The sequence below is a fragment of the Anopheles merus genome, chromosome 3R (assembly GCF_017562075.2).
Source record: "Anopheles merus strain MAF chromosome 3R, AmerM5.1, whole genome shotgun sequence".
Classification (NCBI taxonomy): domain Eukaryota; kingdom Metazoa; phylum Arthropoda; class Insecta; order Diptera; family Culicidae; genus Anopheles; species Anopheles merus.
Window position 1 is genome coordinate 25952712 of NC_054084.1, and position 26901 is coordinate 25979612.

General features: G+C 45.2%; 2 protein-coding genes across 8 annotated transcripts in view; one reads left to right on the forward strand and one right to left on the reverse strand.

Moving 5' to 3' along the window:
• Positions 1-5714: 5714 nt before the first annotated feature.
• On the forward strand, positions 5715-8761 carry LOC121597283 (equilibrative nucleoside transporter 1). Its single transcript, XM_041922928.1, has 4 exons — positions 5715-5833; positions 5918-7061; positions 7143-7690; positions 7761-8761. Exons 2-4 carry the CDS (start codon positions 6494-6496, stop codon positions 8073-8075), a joined length of 1431 nt encoding a protein of 476 aa, XP_041778862.1. The 5' UTR covers positions 5715-5833; positions 5918-6493; the 3' UTR covers positions 8076-8761.
• Positions 8762-9335: 574 nt separating this feature from the next.
• LOC121595616 (1-phosphatidylinositol 4,5-bisphosphate phosphodiesterase classes I and II) overlaps positions 9336-26901 on the reverse strand; it is a 93803-nt gene continuing 76237 nt past the window's right edge. For 6 of the 7 annotated variants that reach the window (XM_041919700.1, XM_041919704.1, XM_041919702.1 and 3 more), the window contains 14 exons: positions 25539-25724; positions 24467-24664; positions 24203-24385; positions 23960-24140; positions 23450-23825; positions 19509-19642; positions 18625-18838; positions 18113-18270; positions 17386-17556; positions 16783-17299; positions 15750-16561; positions 15563-15672; positions 14990-15134; positions 9336-14926 (listed from right to left, as the gene is read on the reverse strand). In XM_041919700.1, coding sequence (XP_041775634.1) covers positions 14708-14926; positions 14990-15134; positions 15563-15672; positions 15750-16561; positions 16783-17299; positions 17386-17556; positions 18113-18270; positions 18625-18838; positions 19509-19642; positions 23450-23825; positions 23960-24140; positions 24203-24385; positions 24467-24664; positions 25539-25724 — 3604 coding nt within the window. In that variant the 3' untranslated portion in view covers positions 9336-14707. The remainder of the gene's footprint in view (positions 14927-14989; positions 15135-15562; positions 15673-15749; positions 16562-16782; positions 17300-17385; positions 17557-18112; positions 18271-18624; positions 18839-19508; positions 19643-23449; positions 23826-23959; positions 24141-24202; positions 24386-24466; positions 24665-25538; positions 25725-26901) is intronic. The other variant, XM_041919705.1, reaches the window with a different exon arrangement.

Genomic DNA, 26901 nt, shown 5'->3' on the forward strand with positions numbered 1-26901 from the left:
TTTAGCGATGTGAGTGTGCACTTGGCCTGAGCCGTTTTTCCACTAGCAAGCACAATTGTTGCGTCTATTTTGCTCCTATAAACTTTATGTTAAAGCGAGCATCTCTTTTTTTTGTGTGTGTCGGAAAGGCAGCTTATTGGTTGTAAATCGGACACTCTGTGCGAAGAACGCTTTATGATGCTTGATCAAGTAGAGCTTAAGCGCATTGGAGCTTCATTTTTATTGCCAAAGTTTAGTTCCATTGATCGGATTTTAGGGGTAAAGCTTTTTGTCATCAAAAGTCTTCCATCGTCCACCGTATTTCGTGATTCGTTGAGCTATATTGATCTTAAAACTTACCAAATCATGCGACCAATTTCTTCACCTTCACCATTGCAAGGGGACACTTCACAGCTCCAATGTTCCCTTGTGACATAACCATAACCGGTGTTGCAAGCAGCGACTGATTAGTTTGCGCAAACTTGCGCAATTGCATCGTAAAAACGTTGTCGTACTTGCTCGCCTGCTACACCTTTTCCCACGAGGGAAAGGGGAACTTTCCTGGGAAGTTTTGCTGCACATGCTGGTGTTAGTGTTCGAGGAACGCACGTTCGTTCTTCGTTCGAGGAAGTGAGAAATGAAATCGTGCCAAAATTGGTTCCATGCTTGCAAAGAATGCTAATAACGACTCTCCCATTGCCCGGTGCCATTATTGACGATAACCGAGCAGGGATTAATTTGGGAGTATGCAGTGGAAATTGAGTTCCTGCTGCACGTGTGTGTATTGACTTTTGCAGTTCTAAATTTGTAGGTACTGAATGGAAAGATACCTTTTTTTGCAAACCAAGAATTGGATTGGCAAAGTGAAAATTGTATAAAAACCCTCAGAAAACCAGAGGTACAAGATTCGTTTTGGAGATTTTTAGTTTGATTATTTTCAATCACTAATCATCGTCTGGGGAATCATTGAAACTTTGCAGCAAAAGTTCTTCCGCCAAATCGTTTTACAGCTCTCGTCTTGTAACACCTTTCGAGACCCGTTTGGAAAACAGATAACTATCCAAATTTCAAAAACTTCAGTGGGTTAGCTCGACCCCCCTAAAAGCAACAAAGATACACACACACAGCCCTAACACCTTGCGGTACTAAAACAATTGACTCCAATGGCATCAGGCTCAATGTAGTACCCTCTACCGGGCACACCTAAACGATCCTTATCTTTACAACCGTTCCACTCGATAATGTGTGTAATTCGTGCTAACGCCCCCTTTTTGCCGCCTGGAAACGAGGATCTAGAATAAGGGTCTTCCTTGTGCTAAATTGTTCGCCTGCTTCACGGGATGGTAAAGTGATACTTAGCGTGGAGAAATAGGCAAATCCATGCACTACCATGTCTATTACGGCTGCGTGGGTTTACCTTCGAAATAAAACAACTTTCGACAATCCTTTCCAGCAGTAATGTACAGTGATTGACAAGTTCACACAAAAAGGGAGACATATGCTTCAGTTAGACGTATTATTCGATGTTTTTACAGAAAAAAAATATACCGAAAAGCTAAATAAGTTTTTATATTTGGAAAAGATTATAAATCCTGAAGGCAGTAGCTTACTTTCAAGGCTTCTAATTTTATCCTGGGGTGTTACACGTTGGTTGGAGTATAAGTTAATTTTTTGTACAGTATGTTATGAAGATTGCGGTTTGAAATAGATTTTATTTTAATGTATACTACAAAACCTTTGAATTGCTACTTTTTATCTACAGCTTACCGTACACATCATTTTTTGGTACACAATTCCTTCCGATGCTTTGGTTGAACGCCTGAAGGTATGTACGTTGATATTTTGTGATAAAATTTCAAGTTGTTTAAGAAATATTAAATCAATCAAATAATTGAATGAACTTTACAATTTCTTTTTTTGTAAATAACAATCACCAGTATCAACGCACATAATTACACGTTGGGCTAAAACAACACAACGATAAGTTTGTACAGCACTGTAAAATTGCATACCTTTAGGGGTATAAAACGTGATTGAAGCGCTTTGCATCGCTTCTGACTCGAACGCATCACCGATTGTTTCACCTCTACCGTAAGCAATTAGCTTCCTCATCATAAAACCCCTTCAAAAAGATTCCCATGTTAGGAATAGCTTCACAAAACCCGGGTCTTGATTTCATTGCCTAACAAACCGTACCCACTAAAGCTTCACTTTGTACGCGGCAGATGAAACTAACTTTTATGGCGCATAGATGCTCCTAGTTAGCATAAATTTGTGCTGCTTTGATGCACGTATACATTACCCAACCCTGGGATTTCGTTCGAAATGTACTGCGATCTTTCGATTCAATAACTGTTGGAAAGCGTAATACATCTCTCCCATGCTGTCCATATTGATGAAGGTAGCGTCGGGTGAAAAACGAATGGTTCGTGGATGGCAGGCAGGATTCAATATCAGTTTTTGTAATTTCATTTCCATCATAACGGAGGCGCTCGCGTTTCATGAGCTTCCCCACCCGTAATGCAATTCATATTTGACGGCAAGCGTTGAGTGAAAATAATAATGCACGTGTTAGGCAGGGGGCCACCCCTTCCCTCGAGGGCATAGCTCCAACCTCCAACCCACCCAGAACCCGACCGTTCGACCTGTCCATCCGGGACGGAATTTTCGCTCAATATTTCATGTCAAACGGAAACAGGAACAAAACAACATCGCAAACGGAAGGACTACACTCGCCGTACACTCGAGCTCGAACTTTTATCCATTTTTATTGCCCGTAACAAGAAACTTTTTGCTTCTTTTAAAGTATTGGGGGAAAAAACAGAAGTGCCGTTTGAAAAAAAAACCGCTCTCCACTTTGCGTGTGAAGATCCCGGGGAAAGTTTTGCAAACGAAGACAATGCGTAGGAAAAATGGTTTTGCGCGTGTTGCAAAGTGTGCTTCTGCAGGTACTGGAGCATAGCAGAGCGGGGTAAAAAAAAAGCTGCCATCTCAACTTCCCGGAAGCGCTTCCCCGTGGAGAGACGGTCGTGCACTGTTCGAACGAATTGAGCCACAGTAAAAGGAAAGCAAAGGTCCCCATTGGCAACGAAATGGCAGCCCTTTTCAATTGGAATTGAAATAATGCGTCTCGGAAGTGAGAGGCAGGGAAATTGTATGCGAGATCGGTGCACGAATCAACCGAACCACTCCAACGCCAGCCTCAGCGAATGGGCAGGTTGAGATGAATGGGAAGAAACTTAAATTTATTACCCGTTCGCTCGTGCCACTCGATGCTAGCAGCGTGTTCCCGTGCCATTCGTGCTTCTTCGATTGGCAGTGAACTTTTATTTATTACCACTTGTTTGCAAGCATCGCGATTTCGATTAATCGACTGTACCGGCTCCTTCCCCCTTGTGTGTTCGCTGGGTGCCAATAAGTATCGTAAAGAATCGGTGACAATGCTTCACAAACTCACACCGTGCTAGGGATGCGAGAGGTCGTCGCTGGGGTCGGAGAAGGGAAGGGCCGAAGCGGAAAGGGAAGCGGGCAGTGGGGAAAAAGTTCACTTCATCCTTTTATTTTGCTCGATAAAGAGCAGTCCCGGTGGGAAAAGTTTTGCCCCCTTTTGGCGGAGAGTGGGTGAGTCAGCAATCAAACTGGGAACTCTTTACCTGGGGAGGGCGATAGAGCGGGCAGAAATGGGGAAGGGTCAGACCAGATATCAATTGACGGACGAATTGATGGCTGCTTGATATTGTCGATTTTCTGCAATAGGAGTACAACGGGAAGGAGATGAGAGTGTAATGGTGGCCACTTTTTTTCTCCCTGACCTCCTTTTTTTGTTGTTTACGACTGAGACGAGTGCTTTTGTGTGAAACAACTGTCACGCTGTTGGTGATGTACAAAGTTTACTTGAGTAATAAATTGAACTGTTTGAAGTGTGTTAGAAAGTGTGGAAAAAGCTATAAAAATCAAGCATTGAGGTGGAATTTTTTTTTCTGTTATTGTTATCCATAGTTTAAACAGGAATTTAACATTTAACAACATTAACTGGCAATCCTGAAATAATTACTCAAAAATATAAAAAAATAAAATGAGCTAACTAGCATCTCCAATATTTTAGACTGATTTTCAAACGATCTTTTCAATCATTTGCCCAATCTTTCAAACAAGAATGCTCATCATTGTTTGAACTTAGATAAGTATAAAAAATTAAAATCAATATTTTTCTTCTTTGATCAACTACAGTAGGTGACCGCTAACTGAGAGTTCAAATTTGTGAGAAAAATGCACATTTGCTATGAATTTCTCTTCGTAAAATTCCGGTTTCATGTTTTGTCATTTATGTGTTTTTTTTAACTGAGAATCACTACAGTTAACGAACTTCCAGTTAAAAAAAAAAACTCCAGTAAAACATGTCCAATTAGCGGTCACCTACTGTCATTGCTTTCAGTGTGGGAAGTACTTTCTGTAGATATAAATATCCTGATCTAGCATTTGGTTTTTTTTTGTGTGTTTTTAGCAACTATAACGAACATTCCGAAACCAAAAGCTCCTTGCCGTTGCACTGTTTTCCATTCGCACGACTTGGCAACATGTCCGTCATAGCTTCAAGATGTAGGTCGCTACACACACGGAAAAAAATAATTTAAAACGGAATTAATAATTAAATCTTTTAATTTGTCTGGAGCTATTTTGTTTTGTTACAAGATTACAAAGGTTTCCACAATAGTTTGAAGCGTTTCCACGAATTTGTTAAAACAAAAGATTAAAGCAAATTTTCAAAAACCCTCAATTATTCGTGGTTCAAATTTAACCCTATTTTGGGAAGTATTAAAAAATCCTTGCTAAACAGCCAAAATCAACAGCAAAACAGCCATGGCAAAACCTACAATAATGAAAAATACTGTGAGTAATCTGGAACCTATTATATGTATTGAAATAATACAAATTTTGCTTTCATACATGGAGTGGAGTATGATGATCATGCATGACACATGTTCAATCTTTATTTTAATTTTAATCCTCCTACACCAACGCATGTTTGATATAGCTTCGTGACCACCAAACGGCAAGGCAAGCGAATGGCCCCGTCATAACTGGCACGAAATAAATACATTTATAACAGCACCGTTGAAAGTTCAATACCGGCTTTCCCCAATTTCCTCAGCGTCAAGATCACCAACAAATGAAGAGTGTGGGGAGGGAGGTAGTGGAGTGTATTTATTTTATCGGATACCATTTTTTATTATTTATTATTTTAGCTTTTTGGCACCCATCTTGAACCCTCAAAAACCATTGCTCGAAATGTTAAAAACCCTCATAATGACTTACAAAACGCATCGCTAGCGGGAGAAAATCGCACCGATTTGGAGCGTTGGCGAACGGGAAAACGGTTTTTGAACTGCGGGATAATTTGAATTTGCATGCAAGTGTACAAGATGCTTGCAAGCAAACCTGTGTAAAATCTACGCAATTGCTTTTTCCGGATGACAGTTTCACACCACACTGGTGAAAAAACTACATGAAATGTTGGGGAAGCAGGGATTTTCTACTAGCTTGTTTGTTTTAATTTTTTATAAATTTAGAATATATTTCGACCGTAGAATAAATACTGTCTGTAGCATTAAACACCAATTAACAACCATTTAAATTTATTTTATTCCTATGTAAATTCAAAAAAAATTCACCAGCTACCAGTGTGAATAATCAAGCATCAAACATTTCTACATCACGAGCCCTGCAAAGCCTAATCACTGTACATATTTACAAACAAAACCTTTTAGGTGTGAACAAACAAAGGAATTACATGTGGCTCGTTACGCTTATCCTTCCGGTTAGTGTTTTTGTTAGCAATTCATCCTAAATACCTGTAAGTAATGGTTTTAAGCCTTTGTACGAATGAGGCCAGCAAACACTCATCGGTTTTGTTTCCCCCCCACCTACGATCGATCAGCTGGTTTGTTGGCGGAACAGTAACAACAACGACAACGAACTGCTGGTGCAGCTACTGCTTTGTGTTGCGTGCTGATTTACCACCCCTTCCCCCTGGCTCTATTCAACGGTAATTGAAGCCCGCATGTACACACACATCGTAAGAGTGTGAGGCTAACAGTATGAGGAGAAACTTCTAACATCGAAGACGATACGGGTGCGTGCCCTTCACCGTTCACCAGCGCAGCGCACATCAACATCATCAGGGAAGTGTTGGTGGTGGTGGTTGTTGGTGGGTGTTTTGTTTCTTATCAGCAATCATAATCGCAACGCTTAGAGCATCGCGACTGGCAACACCCGAGACACACTGGGCAGGAAGAACATCTGTCTCGCGACGCAGCTTCCAGTCTTTGTTGCGAATCGAACCATTCGGGACGGACGAGCGGACGAGTGTGTAGTGTAGCGATGTGTTGCGTGCTCTGCGAAGCCCCGTAAAGCCACCGCTACGACCCCCATCCGAACGAGCGACCGATGACTAATACAGGGCGCACCAGAGAGTAGCAGCAAAGCAGTGGAGTAGCAGAGTGAGTGAAGTGAGATGGATTTTGCAACCAACGTGCGGCCGCTGCTGCAGGACACGGACGACCGGGAGACGGAGAGCGACACCTTCCTGGACGATGCGTACGCGGGCTCGATCAACGCGTCCACCAGCAACCTGCCCGACCCGGACAAGGAGACGGCGGTGGAGACGCGCATGGCGGCGGCCGGCCACCGGATCGCACCGTCCGACAAGTTCCACTACACGTACGCCGTGTTCTATCTGATGGGCATGACGACGATGGTGCCGTGGAACTTTTTCGTCACCGCCGAGGAGTACTGGCAGTACAAGTTCCGGAACGTGTCGTCGAACGATACGTCCGCGCTGACGCCCCGGCAGCTCGAGTTCCAGTCCGACCTGAGCATTGCGGCGGCCGTCCCGGGCACGGTGTTTCTCATACTGAACGCCTGCGCCGGCCACAAGGTGCCGCTGCACGTGCGCATGAACGGATCGCTCGTGCTGATGCTGCTGATCATGATCGGCACGACGGCGCTGGTGCGCGTCGACACGGACCAGTGGCAGGATGCGTTCTTTAACCTCACGATGCTATCCGTCGTCGTGATTAACAGTGAGTTTCGTTTCTCCATTTCCAAAGCAAAGTCTTGTTTTTTGGACTTTTTCGTCAATAGTTCCTCTTCCCTCCTTGTAGGTTTCTCGGCCATTCTCACCGGCGGCCTTTTTGGCATCGCGGGACAGTTCAGTGCTCACTATATGACGGCAGCCGTTAGTGGGCAGGCGCTGGGTGGCATCTTTTCCGCGGTCGCCGACATTATAGCGCTCACCTTTGCCAGCAATCCGTCCACCACCGCGTTCGTGTTCTTCATCGTGGGCTGCGCAGTGTTGCTGCTGTCGCTCTTCGCCTACATCGTCATGTCGAAAACGCTCTTCTTCAAGTACTACACCAGCTCCAAGACGCTGATGAAAAGCTCGCTCGAGGCGGACCCAGCCGCCAGGGCCGTCTGTGCCCGGCTCGAGCCGCGCTTCCCCGTCGTACTGCGCAAGATATGGATTTACGGCTTTTCCGAGTGGTTGGTGTTCGTGACGACGCTGTCGATCTATCCTGCCGTGACGGTGCTGGTCGGCTCGCAGCACCACGGTCGGCCGTGGAACGATGTGTACTTCCTGCCCGTCGTGAACTATCTCCTATTCAATACCGGCGACTATTTGGGGCGCGTCTTTGCCGGCTTGTTCGAGTGGGTAAGTGGCAACTAGTGATGTGTGGTTCATTAACAAATTTAATAACCAATACCGTCCCATTCCTTCCCAGCCATGGAACAATTCCATCCTGATCGGTGTACTTACGATCGCGCGTATCGCATTCGTGCCGGCGATGCTGCTCTGCAACATTACCCAGCATCACAACTTCCCGGTGCTGTTCCACTCGGACTACATCTTCATCGTGCTGATGGCCGCCTTCGCCCTGTCGAACGGCTACCTTGCCAACATTGCACTGATCGGTGCGCCCCGCGCTGTGGACGGGCACGAGAAGGAGATGGCGTCCTCGATGATGGCCGCCTTTCTCGGCATCGGGCTCGCGTGCGGTTCGGCCATTAGCTTAATGATCATCGAAATGATCAAGTGATACACAGACTTTCCTTAGACCAAAACGGGGTTCGATCCTCAGCGAAAGCAGAAGAAAAAAAGAGGAAACGACGAAACGAGTTCCTATTGGGATTCGTTCGAAAGCGTCCCCCACGACATAGCCTCCAATGATGAACTGTTATACACTCACCTCTACCCACTGTTATATTAGATGCGAAGGTGAATTACTTGTTTGTTAAAAGTGAACTGAGCGTAATTTAGGAAATTATTGAAAGGTGAGCAATGAGAGAAGGGGGATCGTACTGCATTATCATGCGAGAAGAATTTATATAGTGACAATTTTATGTTCTTTGTTTTCTGTTTCATCGTTTAACCACAGCAGAGTGGATTTGGTACGAAAATAGCCAGGCTAAGATAGAGATTGAAACGGTGCGGTGAAGGAAAGATTAGCACATTATACACATACGCAAAGCATATATAAATGAAGAAGTGTAAGATATACTTATTTATACTGTCCATATATTAACCATCGCAGGGACGTGATCGCACGGTTCATCACGGTGCTGAAAAGCCCCAGGTTCAGTAGCGATCAAGTGCGATCGTCGGAGGCATTTGCAACGATAAAGGGAAAAAACAAGCATATACAAACACAAATAATCAAAGTAGAAACGGATAATACACATAAGAGCGTGACGCAATAAATGGAACGCAAATACACGAAAACAATACAAGCCCACCCGAGGTGCTGGTTTTCTGGGTGAGTGGAGCAATCACACCAACCGACTGAGAGAGAGAATGACAGCTGCCTGTTGCCCGTGACCGAGTTTTATTGACCTGACTCGGTTTGCAATTACGGCACATTATAACAATAATAATTGGCACCAATCAACCACCCCCCCCCCCCCCCCCCTCGAAACGCACTGATAAGAGAATGGTGCACTATGCGGCAGAAACCGAAAGTCCGTTGCACTGATCTGAACGAGCGCGGTTTAATCTTTCTTTCTTCCGGAAGCGTCCTGCTCTTTTCTACGCAATGGCAGTGCAGTGTGTGTGTTTTTGCATTAGCTTTTATTCTTGTTATACTTGTTTAATGTTTCGGTGTGTATGTGTGTGTTTGTTTCTTTGTTTTTACTTTTCAATCACAACAACAACCATCTTGTTTTCCATTTGTCCAGTTTGTTTGGTGGATTTAACGTCAAAGGGAGGGGAGATGGGAGACGTATTTCTGCGCATACTTTTACAAACGTGTGCAACGTGATTTACTTTTCCAATCTGCTTTCTGCTCTACCCCCTTTTCTTTGGCTCGTCCAAATTGTTAAAGCGTTTGACGTGAGCCTTTCTTCTTTTGTTGTTTTGTTTTGTCTCTTTTTTTTTTTGTAATTAATTTGTTTCGGTGGAAAAAGTGGGTAACTTCATGTGGCGGTTCATTCATATGAATTATTTGAAATATCTATCCGTTTACACATTACTACGATAGCTGCAGTGGATTTCCTGTTTCTTTTGCTGCTTCATCTCTTTCGGTTTATTTCTTATTTCTTTATTTCTTCATTATTTTCTTGTGTTTTACCACTTTCACTCACTTCACTTCTTTTATGTTTTGATAATCGATCTCTTAGTTGCAAGAGTGTGTAGCTACTATTATACTATGAAACACCTTACACAGTTAGTATAATCAATAAGTGTATCTTTGCTTGCGCTATACTTTTGTTTAATGTTTGTATGTATCAACTTCTTCCCCAACCAACTAACCGACCCTAAAATCCTTTCTTTTTTTATTAATCCCGCTTCTAGCTCTTGTGTTTCTTCCTCTTTCTTCTCTTCTCCCTGGAAGAATCCAAAAGCCTACGAAGCGACCCAACCAGAACCAGAGCCACCATCCAACGTTAAATCTACAAAAAGGTGATAGGAAAGTGAAACACTAGGGCTTGCTAAGGGGGAGGGGATCGGGGTGGCACCACTGCCGCCTTTCCCTCTCCCGCCTGCTGTCCCTCGATTGCTTCAATCACATGTGTGTTGTGTCACAATAAGATACTGTCGTTTTTTTTTTAATTCCTCCTCGGACACCCGTGGGCACCACGCTCGCTATCCAACGCTATCAAGCGCCCTGCGGACCGGGTGCGGGCACCACATCGGAGAATCCGATTCGTTAATGTACAAGAGTTTGATCACCGGCCCACCACCAGTGGGGTGGTGCGCGGTGATCGGTTCGAAAACGAAAGCGAGCGGTGTATTTTCAGTCGATGTGGCAAAAGGGGTTAACGAAGGATGAAAGTTTTGCACAGCTGAAACACGTTTCATGGTTCATACTTCATCTCTCGCCAATGAAAACTAGGAAAAAACAACATCAACAACAACAACAATCCAATTTCATTCTAATCACTTATGGTTAGTATGGTGTTTTTAACTGTTTTTGTTTTTTCGCTTCTTCTCTCTATTAAGTTACAATCCCGTTTGTCAGCTCGTTCCATTTTACAGACCTACCAAAACCACTGTCGTGGAGTAGTTGCGGATGTTAAAAAAAACGCAACTGTTAACAGTCGAATGGAACCGTTTACTAACATCTCCATCTCCTTGTCAAACTATCCTTCATCTCTAAAGAATGCGAGACAATGGTTGTGTACGTAAAGCTAGATGGTTTGACTTCTGTGCCATTCCTTATATGCTGCGACCTTGCTATTGTGTAGAATGAGATGTTTATGAAACAGTTTGAGAATGAAGCATTTGCGATTAAAGGGCAATCGCGATGAAAATGGATTTTAGTTTTTTTCGATACATTTTGATGAAATGTGAGTTTTTGCTTCAATAACAATAAGTGAGTGGTTGTGCGCACGCGCGTATGATAAACATACCCAATCATCAGTTTCAACCTTTTTTGTTTTAGTTTTTCTTTTCGTATGTTTTTTTTTTTGTTCTTTTACGTTCAAGGCACATAGAGATAGAAAGTGTAGTGTGGTTGTGTGAATGTGTGTTTTTTTGCTTCATTTTTTATCGGTTACAGTATCAAAGTTTAAGTCCTTCCCTCAGTTTGCGCAAGCATTCTCTTTTTACAGGCAAATACATACAAAGCCAGAACGATCGCGGATTTTCCGTCGTTTATAAACAAGGGAATAATAAATAAAAGTTAAATAAACAAAAAACTTAAATAAATTATGAATTGTGAAATGAAACAAAAACAGATAAATAGAAAACTCACACACAGGAATGGTTTTCCATTCCTTTGTTTTCTTCAGTAGTAGCTCAGTAGAGTAGCTGCCTCCCACCCACGTGAGGGTTTCGTTCCGAGAGTGCACGAATCCTTCGAATGGATCAAGTAACGAAACGGCCTAACGTGTGTTTCTCATAAGATGACAGTGTCATTGATTGTCTTCGTTTGTTGTGTATGTTCTGTTTTCTTATTTATTCGGTTAAAATAGACTTAAAAAACGTATAAAATAATATGTAAGTGAAAAACGAAAGGCTAAACCAAAGCATTTTGCACACGAGATGGGCTAAATCTAAACGAAAGCTAAAAAATAAATAATGTGTATAAAATTAAGTCGCTTTTAACCTCGTTTCAGCCTGGTTAGCTCTTCTAAGAAGAACACAGATAGCTTTAAACCTGTCCTACTCATCCCGTTTATCCCGTTTTTGTTTTAATGCGTAGTGATACAATTCATGGAGATATATATATGTAATTATTCTCAACAACTAACTAGAAGACTCGCTAAAACGCACACACGTACAATCATACACATTCACACATACAGACATACGTATACAGACACAGGGCTTTCGAGTGAAGGGAAACCCCAAAGATGGTGTGTGCTGTTTATCGTGCTGTGGGAAATTGAAAAATTATCCGCACAAGTATTTGCTACTATTTACAACCCGTTTACATCCGGCCAGCAATGCTATCCTCCATCCGCAAACACGATTCGAGCTTTCCTTCCCCCGCCTACCTCAGCTGCTGTGGTGCGTTGGTGGGTTTATCACTTGTTTTTTGTCTCTCGTTTCTAACCATTTTATTTTTGTTTTTGCTTTATCAGAAACCTACTTCAAGAACGTTAACATCAACTACATACACGCACACACATACAAACATACACATACGAACATCTCTACATTCCCACTTCGGTGGGCGAATGTTTAGCTGTCGCCATCCTTCCAACCCGTGTTATATCCATTACATCAGTATAATGACAATAGTAAATAGAGTTCCTTTTGTTAAAGTTTTTTTTAATGTGTGTTTCGTTTAACTACACGTTTCTTCCAATTTCCCAGTTTTTCTCCGCGATCGCGGTTTCCGTTTGGCACCACCACTGCAAACAGTGCAGCGCGCACAACCGAAGGCAACACACGATCCGGCAGATCAAAACGTAGGCGTTCAATTCAAATAGTGCGTTGCTATTGGGTTTGTTTTTGCCTTCCTCGGTTAGGGTTGTCACCACTGTCCATCCGGACAACTCGGCGCGAGGAAAGGTCCGGTACCAACCATACAAAAGGTAGGGACAAAGAGCAGATTTAATAAGATATGCCGTAGGCTGCTGCAGCAAAGAACCCGGCCAAGGTTCAAGCTGTTTCGGAGGAGCCGAACTTCCTGTATGTTTGTGTGTGGATTCTGAGCGATCCAACTCGAGAGCACAAGCTAATAACATCAATAGTCTATATATATTTAAAAAAAATGCATTTCATTAAGCTACAGCGATTAATATGGTGTCCACTTTCCGGTGTCACTGCTACAAACATGTATGCGCTATGCGGTTATCGAGTAATTATTGCATTTGAATTATTTCTGATTTTGAAACGTCTTCACTGTCCAATAACATTGACTGTGGATCGTTTTTAGTACAGGGGGTTTCTTTTAGTACCAGACACACTTGCTCCGTAGAACAGTTTTGCTACGAGTGAGTGTGATGATACTGTTATACTACTATGCTGGGTCTGGGTGTTCAGTTACTGTTAACATGTACCTTTTTAATTCATGTATGTACGGTATGTAAGTGCATTATGGCTGCGCGAAATTCCACTGCGTATGATAGTAGTGTGTAGTAGTAATAGTAGTAGTATTAGTAGTACGTGTGCGTTTACAGCTTACAGTTACTAACGCTTTGCACGCTTACGTGAGTTTGCGTAACGGAATGCTTTCCAAATCTTATCGTTCCTCGATCGGTGTATGTTTGCGCTTTAAAGCTGTACCATTTGTTTTTCCCTTAGTACACCGCTCATCGTTGCAGGTTGTCCGCTGTTAACTTATTCGAGCACGGGTGAGAGTGGGACGTGAGAGTAGTGCAAAGGTAGTGAAACCAGCAAGATAACGAACAGTTTTGTACGAAGCAGAGCGCGCACAAGCAACCCATGCCTTGAGTGTAACGAAGTACTACAAATTATGACTACATACAAGCATGTTCTCTGGCACGCTTTGTTTTTTTAAGTTTCTCACCGTTGGTGAGTTCTTGCACTTAAAGTGAAAATTCATGTTGACAGTTAAGTAAAACGTGTGCTGAACAGCATTTAACAAGTCTGTTCGATCCTCCTCCTCAAAGCTTTGATTTTGAATCGAGAATCTATACTTATCTGTTTATCGCCTTTACCCCTTAGAGATTTATCTCCTTCTTACGAAATCTTTGATTGCGTCCTTAAACGATAAGATTGCACATTCTACTGCATAAGCGCCGCTTCAATCAGCGGTCGCTGGGTGCACTTTTGAAGTGCGCCTTCTGCCCCTATCGACAATTTGCCAAAAATCACCACTAAACAACCGTGAGGGTAACACGTGCTACTAGTTTCGAGATTTTACTACCGTACAGCGTCTTTTTCTAATAATACCCTTTCAGATGACCCGTCAAGTTCCGGTGAATGGTGATTAAATCGATCAATGAAAGCATCCTTTCACTTTTGCTACCATTCGCACCGATCTGTTAACTCCAATTCCAAAATTCCCCCATTTACCCCGAACCTGGCGCCCGTTCGATTGCTTGTTTTGTACCGATTTTTAGTTTTCTGTTTGATACTCTTTCCCATCCCCGTCCCACCAATCGCTACACCTGCTGATCTAATAATCTAGTCTACTAATTCGGGGTTGGAATTGAAACAACACAAACACACAACATTGAAAGGCGGCTGAGCTAACGTTCAACGCTTGCACGGGTTGCCGTCCACTAAAAAGTATTATGTGCTCCTGGAAAAATGCCTTTGCTCGCGGGGTTTTCCTCCACCTGTGAGATTCGACATTGAGTAAACGAGTACGAGTACCATTTCCCCGTGCGCGTCCAGGGATCTAAACGAAACTAACCTATACCTAAGCTACTAACACGGAGCTACTAGAGGAGTCTAGAGTCGCAGGAGATAAAGGGAAGTGTGTGGCATAAACGATTGGGCGCCCAACGATTTGGCCGATAAGATATCGCCGACCGCCGATACGCCAGCAAATACGATTTGCGATTTGAACAGTAATTAGGCCAATAAGTTGCTTGCTATAAAAGTAAGTTGTTGTGCTGCCGCTGTCTGTGTGTGACTCGACGAAGTGTACCACTAGCAGACCTTTTTGCAGTTCACAAATATGCCAGCTCTTCGTGGCTGTCGGGAGGGCCGGCATGTTCCGCAGCCCCCCCCCCCCCCTTGCCGCCCCCATAACCCGATACGATAAGCTCAGTTCGGTTTCGCTCCTGCGCCATCGCCCTTGCCGACGGGCGGTTATGCGTGAGCATTGTTAACGTTGTTCTCGTGGGTGCTGCCGGCCGTTCCACCGGCACCGCAAATGTTTCCGCTCGAGACGGACGTCGCCGGCGGATGGTTGGTGGTGGCACCGACCGACGAACAGCTCGTGGTGCTGTTGCTGGTGTTCAGGTGCGCTAGGAATGTGTCCGAAATGAAGGCATGCGATTCCGCTTCCTTTTCCAGCATCGAGCGGGCCTGCAAACGAGGATGGGAGGATGGGTTAAGAAAGGTCGGAAGCCGCCGTTGGGCGTTGCGTACCTTTAGCTTGTGGTCTTCCAGTCCTTGCTTCACGGAATCGTGCTGTCGCTGCAGCTCGTCGCGCTTCCGTTCGTAGGTGGCCGTTAGTCTGACCCGCTCTGTGACGCCCTTTTCTACGAGCGTTGAGTCAACCTCTCGTTTCATTCTACACAAAAAAAAAGAAGTAAGGTATTGAAATAATTATTAGTAGTACAAGTCCAAAGAGTCTTCAGAGATAGAAGACCTTTCATTCTCCAATAAATTATTCTGATCTAGAAACACCCGGAGCTCAGCTGTTTTTAACTATGTATGATACTTTCTAAGAATCAGCTATAATTATTGATTATTGTGAGATGAGTCATTTCATTACTGTTGTGAATATCCCATAAACAATATAATATTCAGTCATTGAAGTAATCCATCAATTTACCAAGAGCTTTAGAACCTATTTTGAATGCTCCAAGCTTAATCTTTAATGAAAGCTATGTTTGAAGTCAACGACAGCAACATCTCATCAACAATATTCACGAATCATCTTCAGAATTGTAGTTCCCAAGTTGTACTAATTCTGTGTACTAAAAACCATACACTCACCTCTCCAGCTCGTCTTTATCTTTGTGCACCATTGCCAGTTGCTTAACCTCGCTTTTGCGCGATAACTGCAGCTGCCGCATCACCTCACTCGTCTCACGCTCCAATTGCGTCTGAAAAGCAGCAAATTTGTTATTATTGCAACCCATCTTCGGATATCAGAACTCCTCCAAAGCCCACCAAAACCTACCTTCAGCTGCTTCATCTGCGCATCCTGCGACTGACGCAGCAGATCCTCCGCCAGCGTGTAGATGATGTCGTGATACTTCTCCAACACCTCCCGATAGCTTCCAGCATGGTCGCGACAAATCTGCCGCAACCGTTCCGCCTGCGCATCGCCCGTTCCCTCCGCATCCGACACGGACGCACACGGCGGTACCTTCACGTTCATGTCCGCCATGTTTTTGCTGCTGAAGCGCTTCACCAGCTTGTTGCCCATGCCGAACTTGGACTTCTTGACCGGTGCATCACCACCGCCGAGATCCGTACTCTTCTGAGCCGCATGTATCTTCAGCTTCTCCTTGTCGTGGCTCTTCTTCAGCGCCTTCAGCTCCTTCTCCAGCGCTTCCCGCTTCTTGCGGATCTGCTTGTCCTCGAAGATTTTCTCCAACGGATCGGCCACTATCTTGCCCCCGTTTGCTGCATTCAGCCCCTCACCGGTGCCCACGTTCGGCGTGTTGGTGGTAGTGGTAATGATTGGTGCACCAGAGCCACCACCACCACCACCAGTAGTCGTCGGTTCTCGCGAAGTGGTGGAGAGTTTGGCTGCGGGAACGTTCGAATGGTCGAGCGATGAGGATTGTGCAACGGGCAGGGCAACCATCTTGGTGATCGCTTCCAGCGGTGCTTCCGCATCACTGTCCGCCGTACCACCGGCACCGCCCTGCGACGATTGCGTGCCAGCGACGGACCGTTGCCTCGCCGGGCTGCTGGTCGTGTTGTTGGTTTCGCTCGACCGGAGCGTGTCACCCTTTTTGTTCGTACCTAAGGACACAACGACAACTGACCCACGTTAGGATGACATAAAACGACGGCAACCACAAAGGGGTTGGAGAGAGGGAGCGGGAGTTAAGGAATACAAAACATAAGAGAAAACAATAAATAAAAGCACCGCCACAATAGCATCACGATGAATCGAAACAGAATGCTTGCCCGCACACGCGGTGCATGGGATGGATGGGATGGAATAATGGAACAACAAACCGGGACGGCAACACACTTACACGAGTCCTCATCCGACGGTTCCATGTCCTCCTGCAGCACGGCCAGCTGCTTGGAGCGCTTCTCCTGCTCGCTCTGGTACTTGATCGGGTTGGCGAGCGCTTCGGCAAAGTCGGACAGCCCGTCCGGCACGTAATCCTTCACCACGATGCACAGGAAGAGCGTGGCCAGCGGTATCGGTTGCCCCACCTCGGTACGCAGCGTCAGATGGCGGTAGCCCGGACACAGCCCTATCACCGGCAGCACCCGATGGCCGATCAGCTTGCCACCCTCCTCGTACGCCGCTATCCGTATGCTGGCCAGCTCCGGCAGGACGACCTTCTTAAACACGAACGGTTCCTCGTCGTACACCGGATTGATGCCATTGTCGCGCACGATTTTGGTGCGAAATTTTTTGCGCACCGTATCGGCCGGCAACCCAAACATGTCCACCTCCACGTACGTGCCCACCTTCTTGTCGGTGAGGAACTGGCCCGATATCACCGTCACCATGACCGTGCCCGCAATAATACCGTCGACCTGGATGAGAGTTTTGGATGAAGAGGAAGAGGATGAGGATGCGATGAGGCAATTCCGTTCGCGACGAAACCGGACGAAGTGCGTACCGTACTCTCGGCGAACGGGTCCAGCCGTCGGTCCTTGCGGCGCATAAACTCCGGCTTCAGTATGTACCCGCACCGGTGGTTGTACTCGAAGATGCCAAGGTTGAGCTGCATCGCCAGGTCAAGCGTTTGGTAGTTTAACGCCACCAGCTGGCATCCAGCGTTCCAGAAAAGCTGAAAGTAGGAATTCCCAAGGCTCAAAGTTCAGTGTTTATCAACTTCCAAATCAGAACTAGTTTTGGAGAGCTTTCATAATTAAATCGCTAGTCGACATCGCAACCACGCCATAAATTGCCTTGTTTTATCAACAATTATCAATAACTAATCGATCCTAAACAGACAGTTTACCCCAAAGCCACTATCGATTTACATCAGTCGGCAGTAATTATGGCTGGTCAGTGATACACTGTTCATCGAAACGATGGGCAAAATCCACCCCGATGCCAATAATCCAATTAAACCACTTCAATTTGATAGCGCTGGCTACAAATTCCACACAAATCAGATGCAACGACCAGGCACCCACATTGCCCACTTGTGACGAGGAGGAAGGTTCTAGGCGGAGACCGCCAATATCATTAGCTGACAGGCTAAACCGGCAGCACCATTCCACCAGTCGAAATGAAAATGCAATTCCACGCTTCCGGTTGTACGCACAGTTTGCCCGCACTCCTTCCCACGCTTTAAACTTGTCCCGCCGTTTGGGGAAGATGGGCTGGTACCAACTTACCTGGGGCATAAAATTGGAACTGTCGAAGCGTGTACCGGCTGGGTAGACGCGCGAAAGCTGATGCTTGTTGTAGTTGACAAACTCGATGGGACGCTCCTTCAGCAGCGTGGTTGCCTGCTTCTCATCAAACGAAGACATCTCGTAGAAGCGTGCCTTTTCTGTGAGGATAGAGCAAAACAGAAAAAAGGGAAAAACCCAGGTAAATGGCATACACCGTTTAGACTTTTCAAGTTCCCGCCGTTCCACCTTCTGCGGTGTCGTCGGTGCAGCGGCACAAGGAGGGAAGCCCGAGTGAATTGGGGTAGAAAATTGTATGATAATCCAAGCGAGAGCCCGAATCACCTAGCGTCTGCTATTGACAGGCTGCCGGAGATGGTACGGGCACACCGTTTGATAGTTTCGCTCTGTGCGGGGTTTGGGATAGGAAGGGGACCCAAAACCTGATGGTGGAGTGGCAAGGCGAGTGCCAAGATAGGGAAGATAACAACTTTCGTTGGAACGATGGTACATACTTTCCGAATTTTCGAAGCTACTGAAGTGCACTGGCTGCACGTAGTTGACGAGGGCGGATATTTCCGCGCCCGCTTCAGTCTCTTTGGTTTGGGGCACCTTGTCCGCCTCGCTCGCACCGATCGGGCCGACCACGGCGCCAGGCATGGACTCGTCATCGCTCGAGCTATCCGTATCCGACGATCCCGTGCTTTCCTTGGAGCTTTGGCGAATTTGCTGTGAAAATGAACGAGATGAAGCAGACAAGCGGTCGGTTAAATAGGGCCGCCGGTAGAGCGCAAAAAAGGGAAGGCGAGAGATTAAATTTATTCACGTGAAATTGAGCTAGCTAATTGACAATGGAAATGGTAAACGTACGCAGCGGAGAAGACGTTAAATATTTAAACTAATTGAAATAGCGCCCTTTCCCGCAGTCGTTGGAGCATTCACCCGACTTGGCGACAATTTACAGCTCATTTTCTCGGCAGACATCATTATCTGCAATGGTAAATTGATCTACAATCCTTTTGCTAGCAGCACGACCAACCAGCAGCATCGTGTGCAGACACGCGACCGGTGCAATAAGTTCGGCCCGATAAGAAGCGGGATAAAGATACCAATCTCCCAATCGACTGCCAGACACTGCAGCCTCAACGATTGTTGCTATAGCCCGTGCGCTTTCCGAAGATTTCCGCTATTGGAGCTTAGTGTACCACTGTGGGCAGACACACCCATGGTGGAAAGAAAGGACCACTCCCGTCCCCTTACATTCTTGAAGAAAGCTACTGGCCGGATGCTGCTGAGCTGGGTGAACTGGATCGAAACCGATAGGGATAGGGCTGGACGAGACGTATGTACGAGTGTATGTGCAGTGGAATGGTGAGGAAAGTAGTATTGGTAGCAGTACCTGCAGTGGTGGTGCATGGTGCGGTATTTCTCCGTTTCCGGTTGCTTGCAGTGGTGCTGCCGTGCCATTGTTGTTGCTGACGACGACCGTGCCATTCGGTTCGTCTTGCTGCGACGGCGGTAAGCTTGGATTTGCTGCCGTGTTTGCGCCCAATCCGCAGTGGTGGTGGTGGTAGTGTAGTGGTGATGGATGATGACGATGCAATTGTCGTGAAAGAGAGAGAAAGAGAGAAAGATATAGGGAGAGAGAGAGAAAGAGAGAACATAAAAGAGTGAGCTAGAAAGCGCTAGGTGCAGTTGGTGCATACGCGGTGTAAAATTCATTTAATGAAGCAAGAGCACTTTAAAGTATGTCACTTTTTATCCCTTAAATCCACGGAAAAGTAGTTTCCGTGTTTACGACGCGACTGGAATTGATGTGCTGCAAAAATTGGGAACACTTTATCCCACTCTACCAAACCAACTCTTCCCATACGCAGGGTGAAAAGTCGTACGCGGTCGTGCATTGCACATGGCACCGAACGACTCGGTACGACACAACAGCTTGGCGCGAGTGAGATTTATCGCAAAGCGGAATGCTTCTTCCCCAACTCCCCGCACATGGGGGAGAGGGAGAGAGAGAAAGTGCTTTCGATGCAACAGACTACACCAGCATTGCACAGGGCTGAAGAGTGAGCCCGGGCAACCATGGGTAATGGAACTAAATCGCTGTTCATCAATTGCTAAGTGCGCCTGCAACGGTGTACCCGCCTGAAACGTATGCAAATAGCAGTGCACAGTTGTTTGCTTAGCTGTTTAGTATCGTTGAAGACACAGATTCGTGGAATTCTTCCATCTAGCTATAGAGATTTGCCAGAGAATGCTTGGCGAGTGATTTTGGTCGGCGGGTGTTTTGACAAGTTAAAGTTCTAAATAACTACTTGTGGTGGTAGTGTGATTGCTGTGCAGAGGAACAAAATTGAGAAGCAAATGTCGCGGATAGTGCGTAATTGAATTTTATATTTGCTCTAAATTTGATGTGGTACGAAGTGTATTGGTAGCATTTGTTTGCCTGTTAGTTAACCCAATCATCGAAGTATGCAGGTATTTACAATTAAATGTTAAGAAACCTTATGCCGATAGTATTCCGATTTGATTTATGAGTTTTCATGTTCCAAGTAAGGCCTGTCACGTGGTACAGTCGTCAATTAGCATGACTTTAGCAACACGCACGGCACGCAACACTCTCTATCTTGCTACGAGTTCATCAATAAATCATAGGTAATCAAGATCATTAGAGGATTCGGCAGGCCTAGACTAACTAAAGATGGTTACACCAAATAAGAAATACATGCAAAACAAGAATATTATGCGTATTAAATTATTATAAAAAGATTATCAACTTTTCGATCAAATCTGACAATCTGACAAAAGCAAATCAAGATCATTAGAGGATTCGGCAGGCCTAGACTAACTAAAGATGGTTACACCAAATAAGAAATACATGCAAAACAAGAATGTTATGCGTATTAAATTATTATAAAAAGATTATCAACTTTTCGATCAAATATGACAATCTGACAAAAGCAAATGCTTGGGAATGGCATTCAACACTTCAATCCAATGGAAAAATTGAATGACGTTTGCATTAAAAAAAAATATGGACAAAAATAGTCAATTTTTCAAGGGTTTACCACACTGAGGAACTGAGGAATTGCACTCTCAATAATAGTATCCCATGAGTCAGCAGCCAAAATTTGAAAGTTCTATCAGTCTAATTCTAACCGCAATGAGGAAAACAGTGAAGCAACTTCGTTCAGAAGCGTGCGCGATCAAAGAGTCGCATCAGTTGTGTCAGAGTCGCAGGCAGTTTGTGGACGCGTATAAGCCTGTTTCGGCATCTACAACATCTTGGCATTATTAGACAACAATAAAAGACATCGAAAGAAAGCTCAGCTCAGAATGGCCGACAACCCTGACAAACAAGAAACTCCAAAGGAAGCTGAAGATGAAGATCTAGGGAAAAGTTATAGTGTTGCGTTCGCTTGCCTGGGAGGTCGATGCAGCTAGTCGAAAAATGTAAAAATACCCAGGGAACATAACCATACATGTCAGAAAGCAGAAATCACGTCGATTGGTTTCTGAGCTGCAACCAATGACGACAAAACTAGCAGCGATCTTTTGATGAGATGCAACAGCTAAATATCGATGTGACACTCACCCAACCGGTCCATCATCCCAGAGGTGAGTCCCATCGAGAATTTCTCGACCAACATGATTCGAAAGATCTATAACAACAATTTGCAAAACAAACTGAGGAGTAATTGATAAAAAATTAATAATAGAGCTCAAAAATATGACTGCACGCATGACTTCGTCCGCCATGGCAAAAAATCCGGATAACTGATGGAAGGTAGCTCGCAAGTTCGTAGATTTTATTTTGCAAGAAGGCTTAAATTATTACTTTAGAATGTAAGTATGTGAAAATCACATATCTGTCTTAGTTTTTTTTCTTTTGCCATCCGAAACTAGTCCAGTTTTTATTGAAACGTTGCAATTATTAGTTATTGGTCGTCTATGATCTATTACAGGGTTTCCCACGATTTATTGGTTGGTTCCCATCATTTTTTGGTGGGTTCCCATATTTTTTTGGTGCGTTCCCACGATTTTTTGGCCGTTTCTCAGATTTTTTTGGTCCAATTGTATTGATATCCTATCGGATAATACCAACAAATTATGGGAACGAACCAAAAATCTATGGGATACGATAAAAAAATCGTGGGAACGCACCAAAAAATCATGGGAACTGACCAAAAAATCGTTGGAAACCCTGTATGTGGGTTATACCTTTTTTTTTGGAAAATTTAAAAATATAGATGTAAGTATAGATGTACTATACAATAGTAAAAATATGTATTAAAAGTGTTGAAACAACAAGATATCAATACTTTTATCATAACCAGTGATGATGAACAGTCGATGATCCCGAAGATATTTTTTTACTTGTCGTTATAATCACTAATGCATATTGAGTGTTCCCGTTTCATCCCAACTCATAACATTGAAATAAAAATACAGCAAATTCAGAGCACAGATCCTTTCATTCAGCATTTGAAGACATAGGAGAATGGCAATCAACAGTTATTTCCTGCCTTAAACAAAAGCACATTTTAATTGTCTCTAAAAACAAATCCCTCATGCTCTATATTCAAAGTAATTACTACACTTCTCCATCAACCCGAACCCCTGTATATGCAGCTCCAAATAGCACCCAGTGTAATTATTTTTCATCAACAAATGCACGATGGCCCATACTGTCACAGACGCTTTCCAACAATCCCGATTCAATTGAACCAGCTTTGAACTTTTACTATCCCATTTCAGTACGCCTGCAATTGGACACACACCAAAAAAAAACCATTAGAAGCATTCACCAAGGATTCGTACCCAACATTCGAACCGCGTGCTAGCCTTTGATCATCGGCCAGCGCTGTGTGCAATTTTGCATCTGTGAAACATTGTTGCATTAAACATTCATCTGTACGCTCCCCGTACATCTACCCCTCGGAAACTATCACAACGACACAATGAGCATTCCGAATGCGTTGAACAGTGGAGGAAATCAAAAAGTTTACTGCACCCGTAACTTTTTCCTCCCCCAGCTTCGACAGACAGCAAAAATCGATTTGCAACCATCGCTGCGCTCTGGCCGGCCCTGTCGACTTCTATCTACCCACAATCGACTAATGGAAACTCCACTCTTGTCGCCCGTTTGCTTCGCACTGCTCCACCGTTGTTACATCCCGCATTATCTCACCCACAGAGTCACTGGGGGTGGTGGTGTCATTATTCGGTCATTTAAAACGAGCAAAAGTGACAGCAAAATCGAGCAAAAAAAACGAAAAAACAAGAGACTAAAGTGGGTCGAAAATGAGTCCCTCCATCCCCTTGGTGCTGCTTTACCTGCATTTGTACTGTTGCTGTTAACGGCCGGTGTGACCCCGGGTGTGTTGCTGGCAGCGTTGGTACTGTTGGCACTGCTGTTGTTAACTGTTGTGGCATGTGCATTAGCTGCGGTACTGTTACTATTGCTCACATTGTTCGCCACAACCGTGGTGCCGGCGGGTGGCGGCTGCTGCGGGCTCGATACAACGGTGACCGCCTTTTTATGGTGATGATGGTGATGGTGGTGATGTTTTTTCTTGTTTTTAATTATAATCTTGCGCTTCAGCAGGGCGGGCGGCGGCAGCTCGACGTTCGATTCGAGCGGATGGGAGTCGAGCGGCCGGTCCAGCAGCATGTCGCCGAATATTTCCCGACAGTAGTTTGCTATTTTCGCCTGTTGAACATGACGTTCACAAGCAGAGACAGACAGAGAGCGAGAATGTTTTATGTGAAAGTAGATAAGTCGGTGATTATCAGATTAAAAGCAATCAATGTTGAGATTTGATCCTTTGGCCTGTGACCACCTACCTGTTGCCTCGGGTTGCAGTGATTCTCGAAGCTTAGTATCACAGGAAATTCGGACGTCTTGAAGGCGGTCTCGGCAATCGCTTCCAGCACGTCCTTGGCGCAGATCTCCGGCACGAAGGTGTAGCCGTGCACGATCACCGGCTCCTCAGTGCGTCCGTTCCAGAAATCGAGCTCCACACAGCTAGCCGCGTGGAAGTGAAACGATTAGCTTTTGTCGTTGCTGCACGATCTGCTCCCACTTACCGGCAACCGGCCAACAAACTTTGACGATAGATTTCGACCGAACTTTTGCCCGTCAGCTGATGCCCGGTCAGGTAGGTGTTGTGGGACGAGTTGATGAAGTAGTGCGCCATCGGTTGATCCATATCGTCCGACAGGTCCAGCTTACTCGCCGCCATGATGGGATTATCCTCCGACATCAGATACCTAAAGCAACAGGCAGCAACCGGTCAGTACCTTGCCGCTCCTCCCCGGCGTGCCTCGGGTCGCTCTGCACCCCTTTCTTACCTCAGGAAACCGTCGAAGCTGAGCTGTCCCTTCTGGGCGTTAAACTTGTTCGGCTCGTACTCCTGGATGAGATCGCGGGCCCGGGCCGTGTTGGCGTACGGGTGCAGGATCTCGTTCAGCCTCGGATCCCGCTGGGTTTTGTTGAGAAAATCGACTAGCTGCGACGTTGACATCAGGCGTCGCTTGGAAGTACCGACACTGGAACGAAAATAGCACGAGCACGAAGCTACCATTTACACGAATGACCCTAAATTGAACCGCTTTGTGAATTCACATCGTGCAAGATGATTTGCCGGACGATCTACGAATCAAGCACACTCCAATCTCCAATCGTAATTCATCAATCTTCGTTCGAGTGGGACAAGATACTGTTTGCACAAGAGTGCCGGCGGGGGCTGTAACTATTCACTGCAGAACAGGGGGCGAAATCGCTTGAAATGGATAACTTGCGACCCTTACCTTACCTAGCGCTCGGTGCACATTCACGGGAGCGGGTGGGACTTTTTATCGAAAACCTACTTCAACAAAGAAAAAAAACACACTCTCATCTTCTCAAATGGTCACCCCGTCTACACTAAACCCCGTAGCGCTTTTGCTAAGCAAGCGACACTGGGAGAGGACGCCAGAACGGCAAAAGTAAACCAACCAGAAGCGGTTCGTTACATCCATCGAATGTTAAACGACTCGAAAGGCGCGCTCCGGGTACTCGAGGCGTATCAATCACTGTCTTCCCCTAGCCGGTTCCGGTGTGATTCGGTGAAGTGTATAAGCTGCATTCGATCGGTTCTGATTACCATCCCAAGCCAGCCCTCCCCGTTGGATGCTACCCGGTACAATAATCAATATTTGTGGTACTGCAGGAAGAAGAGCTCTTTTTCTTTGGCAGAGCTAGAAAGTGGTGTGTTTTTTTTTGTGTTATTCGTGCCCACTTCTTGATATTGCAAAGATAATCCAACAAACACTGAAGTATGCACACGCTGTGCAGACATTTCATCTCAGCCCCTGCTGGCCCAGGGCACCCACTTAAACTGCCAGTAAGCCCAACCCAACCATCCTAGCCATCCATACTTACAGCTCATCGTACACCTTCTCCACCTCGGTGCGCTGGGAAAGGTTTTTGTACAGATTAAAAAAGTCCTCAAACTGGAACTTGGTCAGCGCTAGGGTATCGCCTTTCCCGGACGGCAGCCCCGACACGTCCAGCGCTTTCTCCACCCGCCGCCGGTCGTCCTTGTTCGTGGCGAACGTTTTGATGATGCTGTAGGAAAAGAAGAGAGAGAGAGAGAGAGAAAGAGAGTGAGTGAAAAAAATGAAGCGAATCAGAAGAATTAAATCCGAATAAGTATGCAAACTGTTGATGGTGGATGATAAGAAGGAGGGGGAATGCGGAGCGTCCATCCTGAGAGGACACAAGCACAATCGGGAACTTGATGCGAAACAACGTCGGTAATCCGATCAACCGCATTTAAGTTGTCTGTGTGTGTGTGATAGAGAGTTTATTTAGCTTCTTTTCCTTATCGCATGGAAATGTCGTTTTTTTTGTTGGTGCTCACTACAGACATTCTTTTCTAATGCGCTTTTGGCATTATTGTTTTCGGTTTAGCTAAACGACATCCCACTGCAAAAAGGTGTTATAAGAGCTTTGCTAGGAATGAATGGAAATTGACACGTGTTTCAATTCCCTCGGTTCCAAGAACTACAAAGAATAAACAAGCGTTTGAGTGTGTTTTGAATGTATTTCCGAACATTCTCGTTGTTGGAGATCGTTTTTCCAGCCAAAAAATAAAACAAAAACAAAAAGAAAATAAGTGCGTGCATTCTATGGAATTGGTAAATGATCTCGCTATCTCTTCCCCCCCCCCCCTCTGCTGTGATCATTCATCATGGTTAAGGCTCAAAATTACACTTTTTCAGCCAATTTCTTTATACCCGTGAGCCTCCGTTCCAGACCAGAGCAATCAACTCTGTTCGATGACTTATGGTGAAACGTTTACGAGTTGTTCTTTACTCACCCCGCCCGGGAATGCGAGCACTTCGCTCAGCATAATGAAAGCCATATATTATCCTAGTCTTTTCCAATTTGGTCCAACAACCGGCGACGTTGCGCCACACATAAACACACGCTTTCACAATCGATTTCGACCGACCGCAATTTCACAATTCTTCTGGGAATTGTCTGTGAAGAACGGGCGGAGAGGAGCTATCGAACGCAGAAGAAAAGAAAACTTTTGGCCCTTCCATCGTGTGTCTGTCCCCCACGTGTTGACAAGCACACGCCCAAGTCATTTCCAAAGTTACCCCCACAGCACACGATAACGACAGGGAAACATAGGGTAGAACCACAACAACAACAGGAAACACCCCACTGGTACTGGTGTGCGCTTTCGTTGGCCTCGCGGGTGCAATAACGAGTCTAATGTTGGATTGTCCGCACT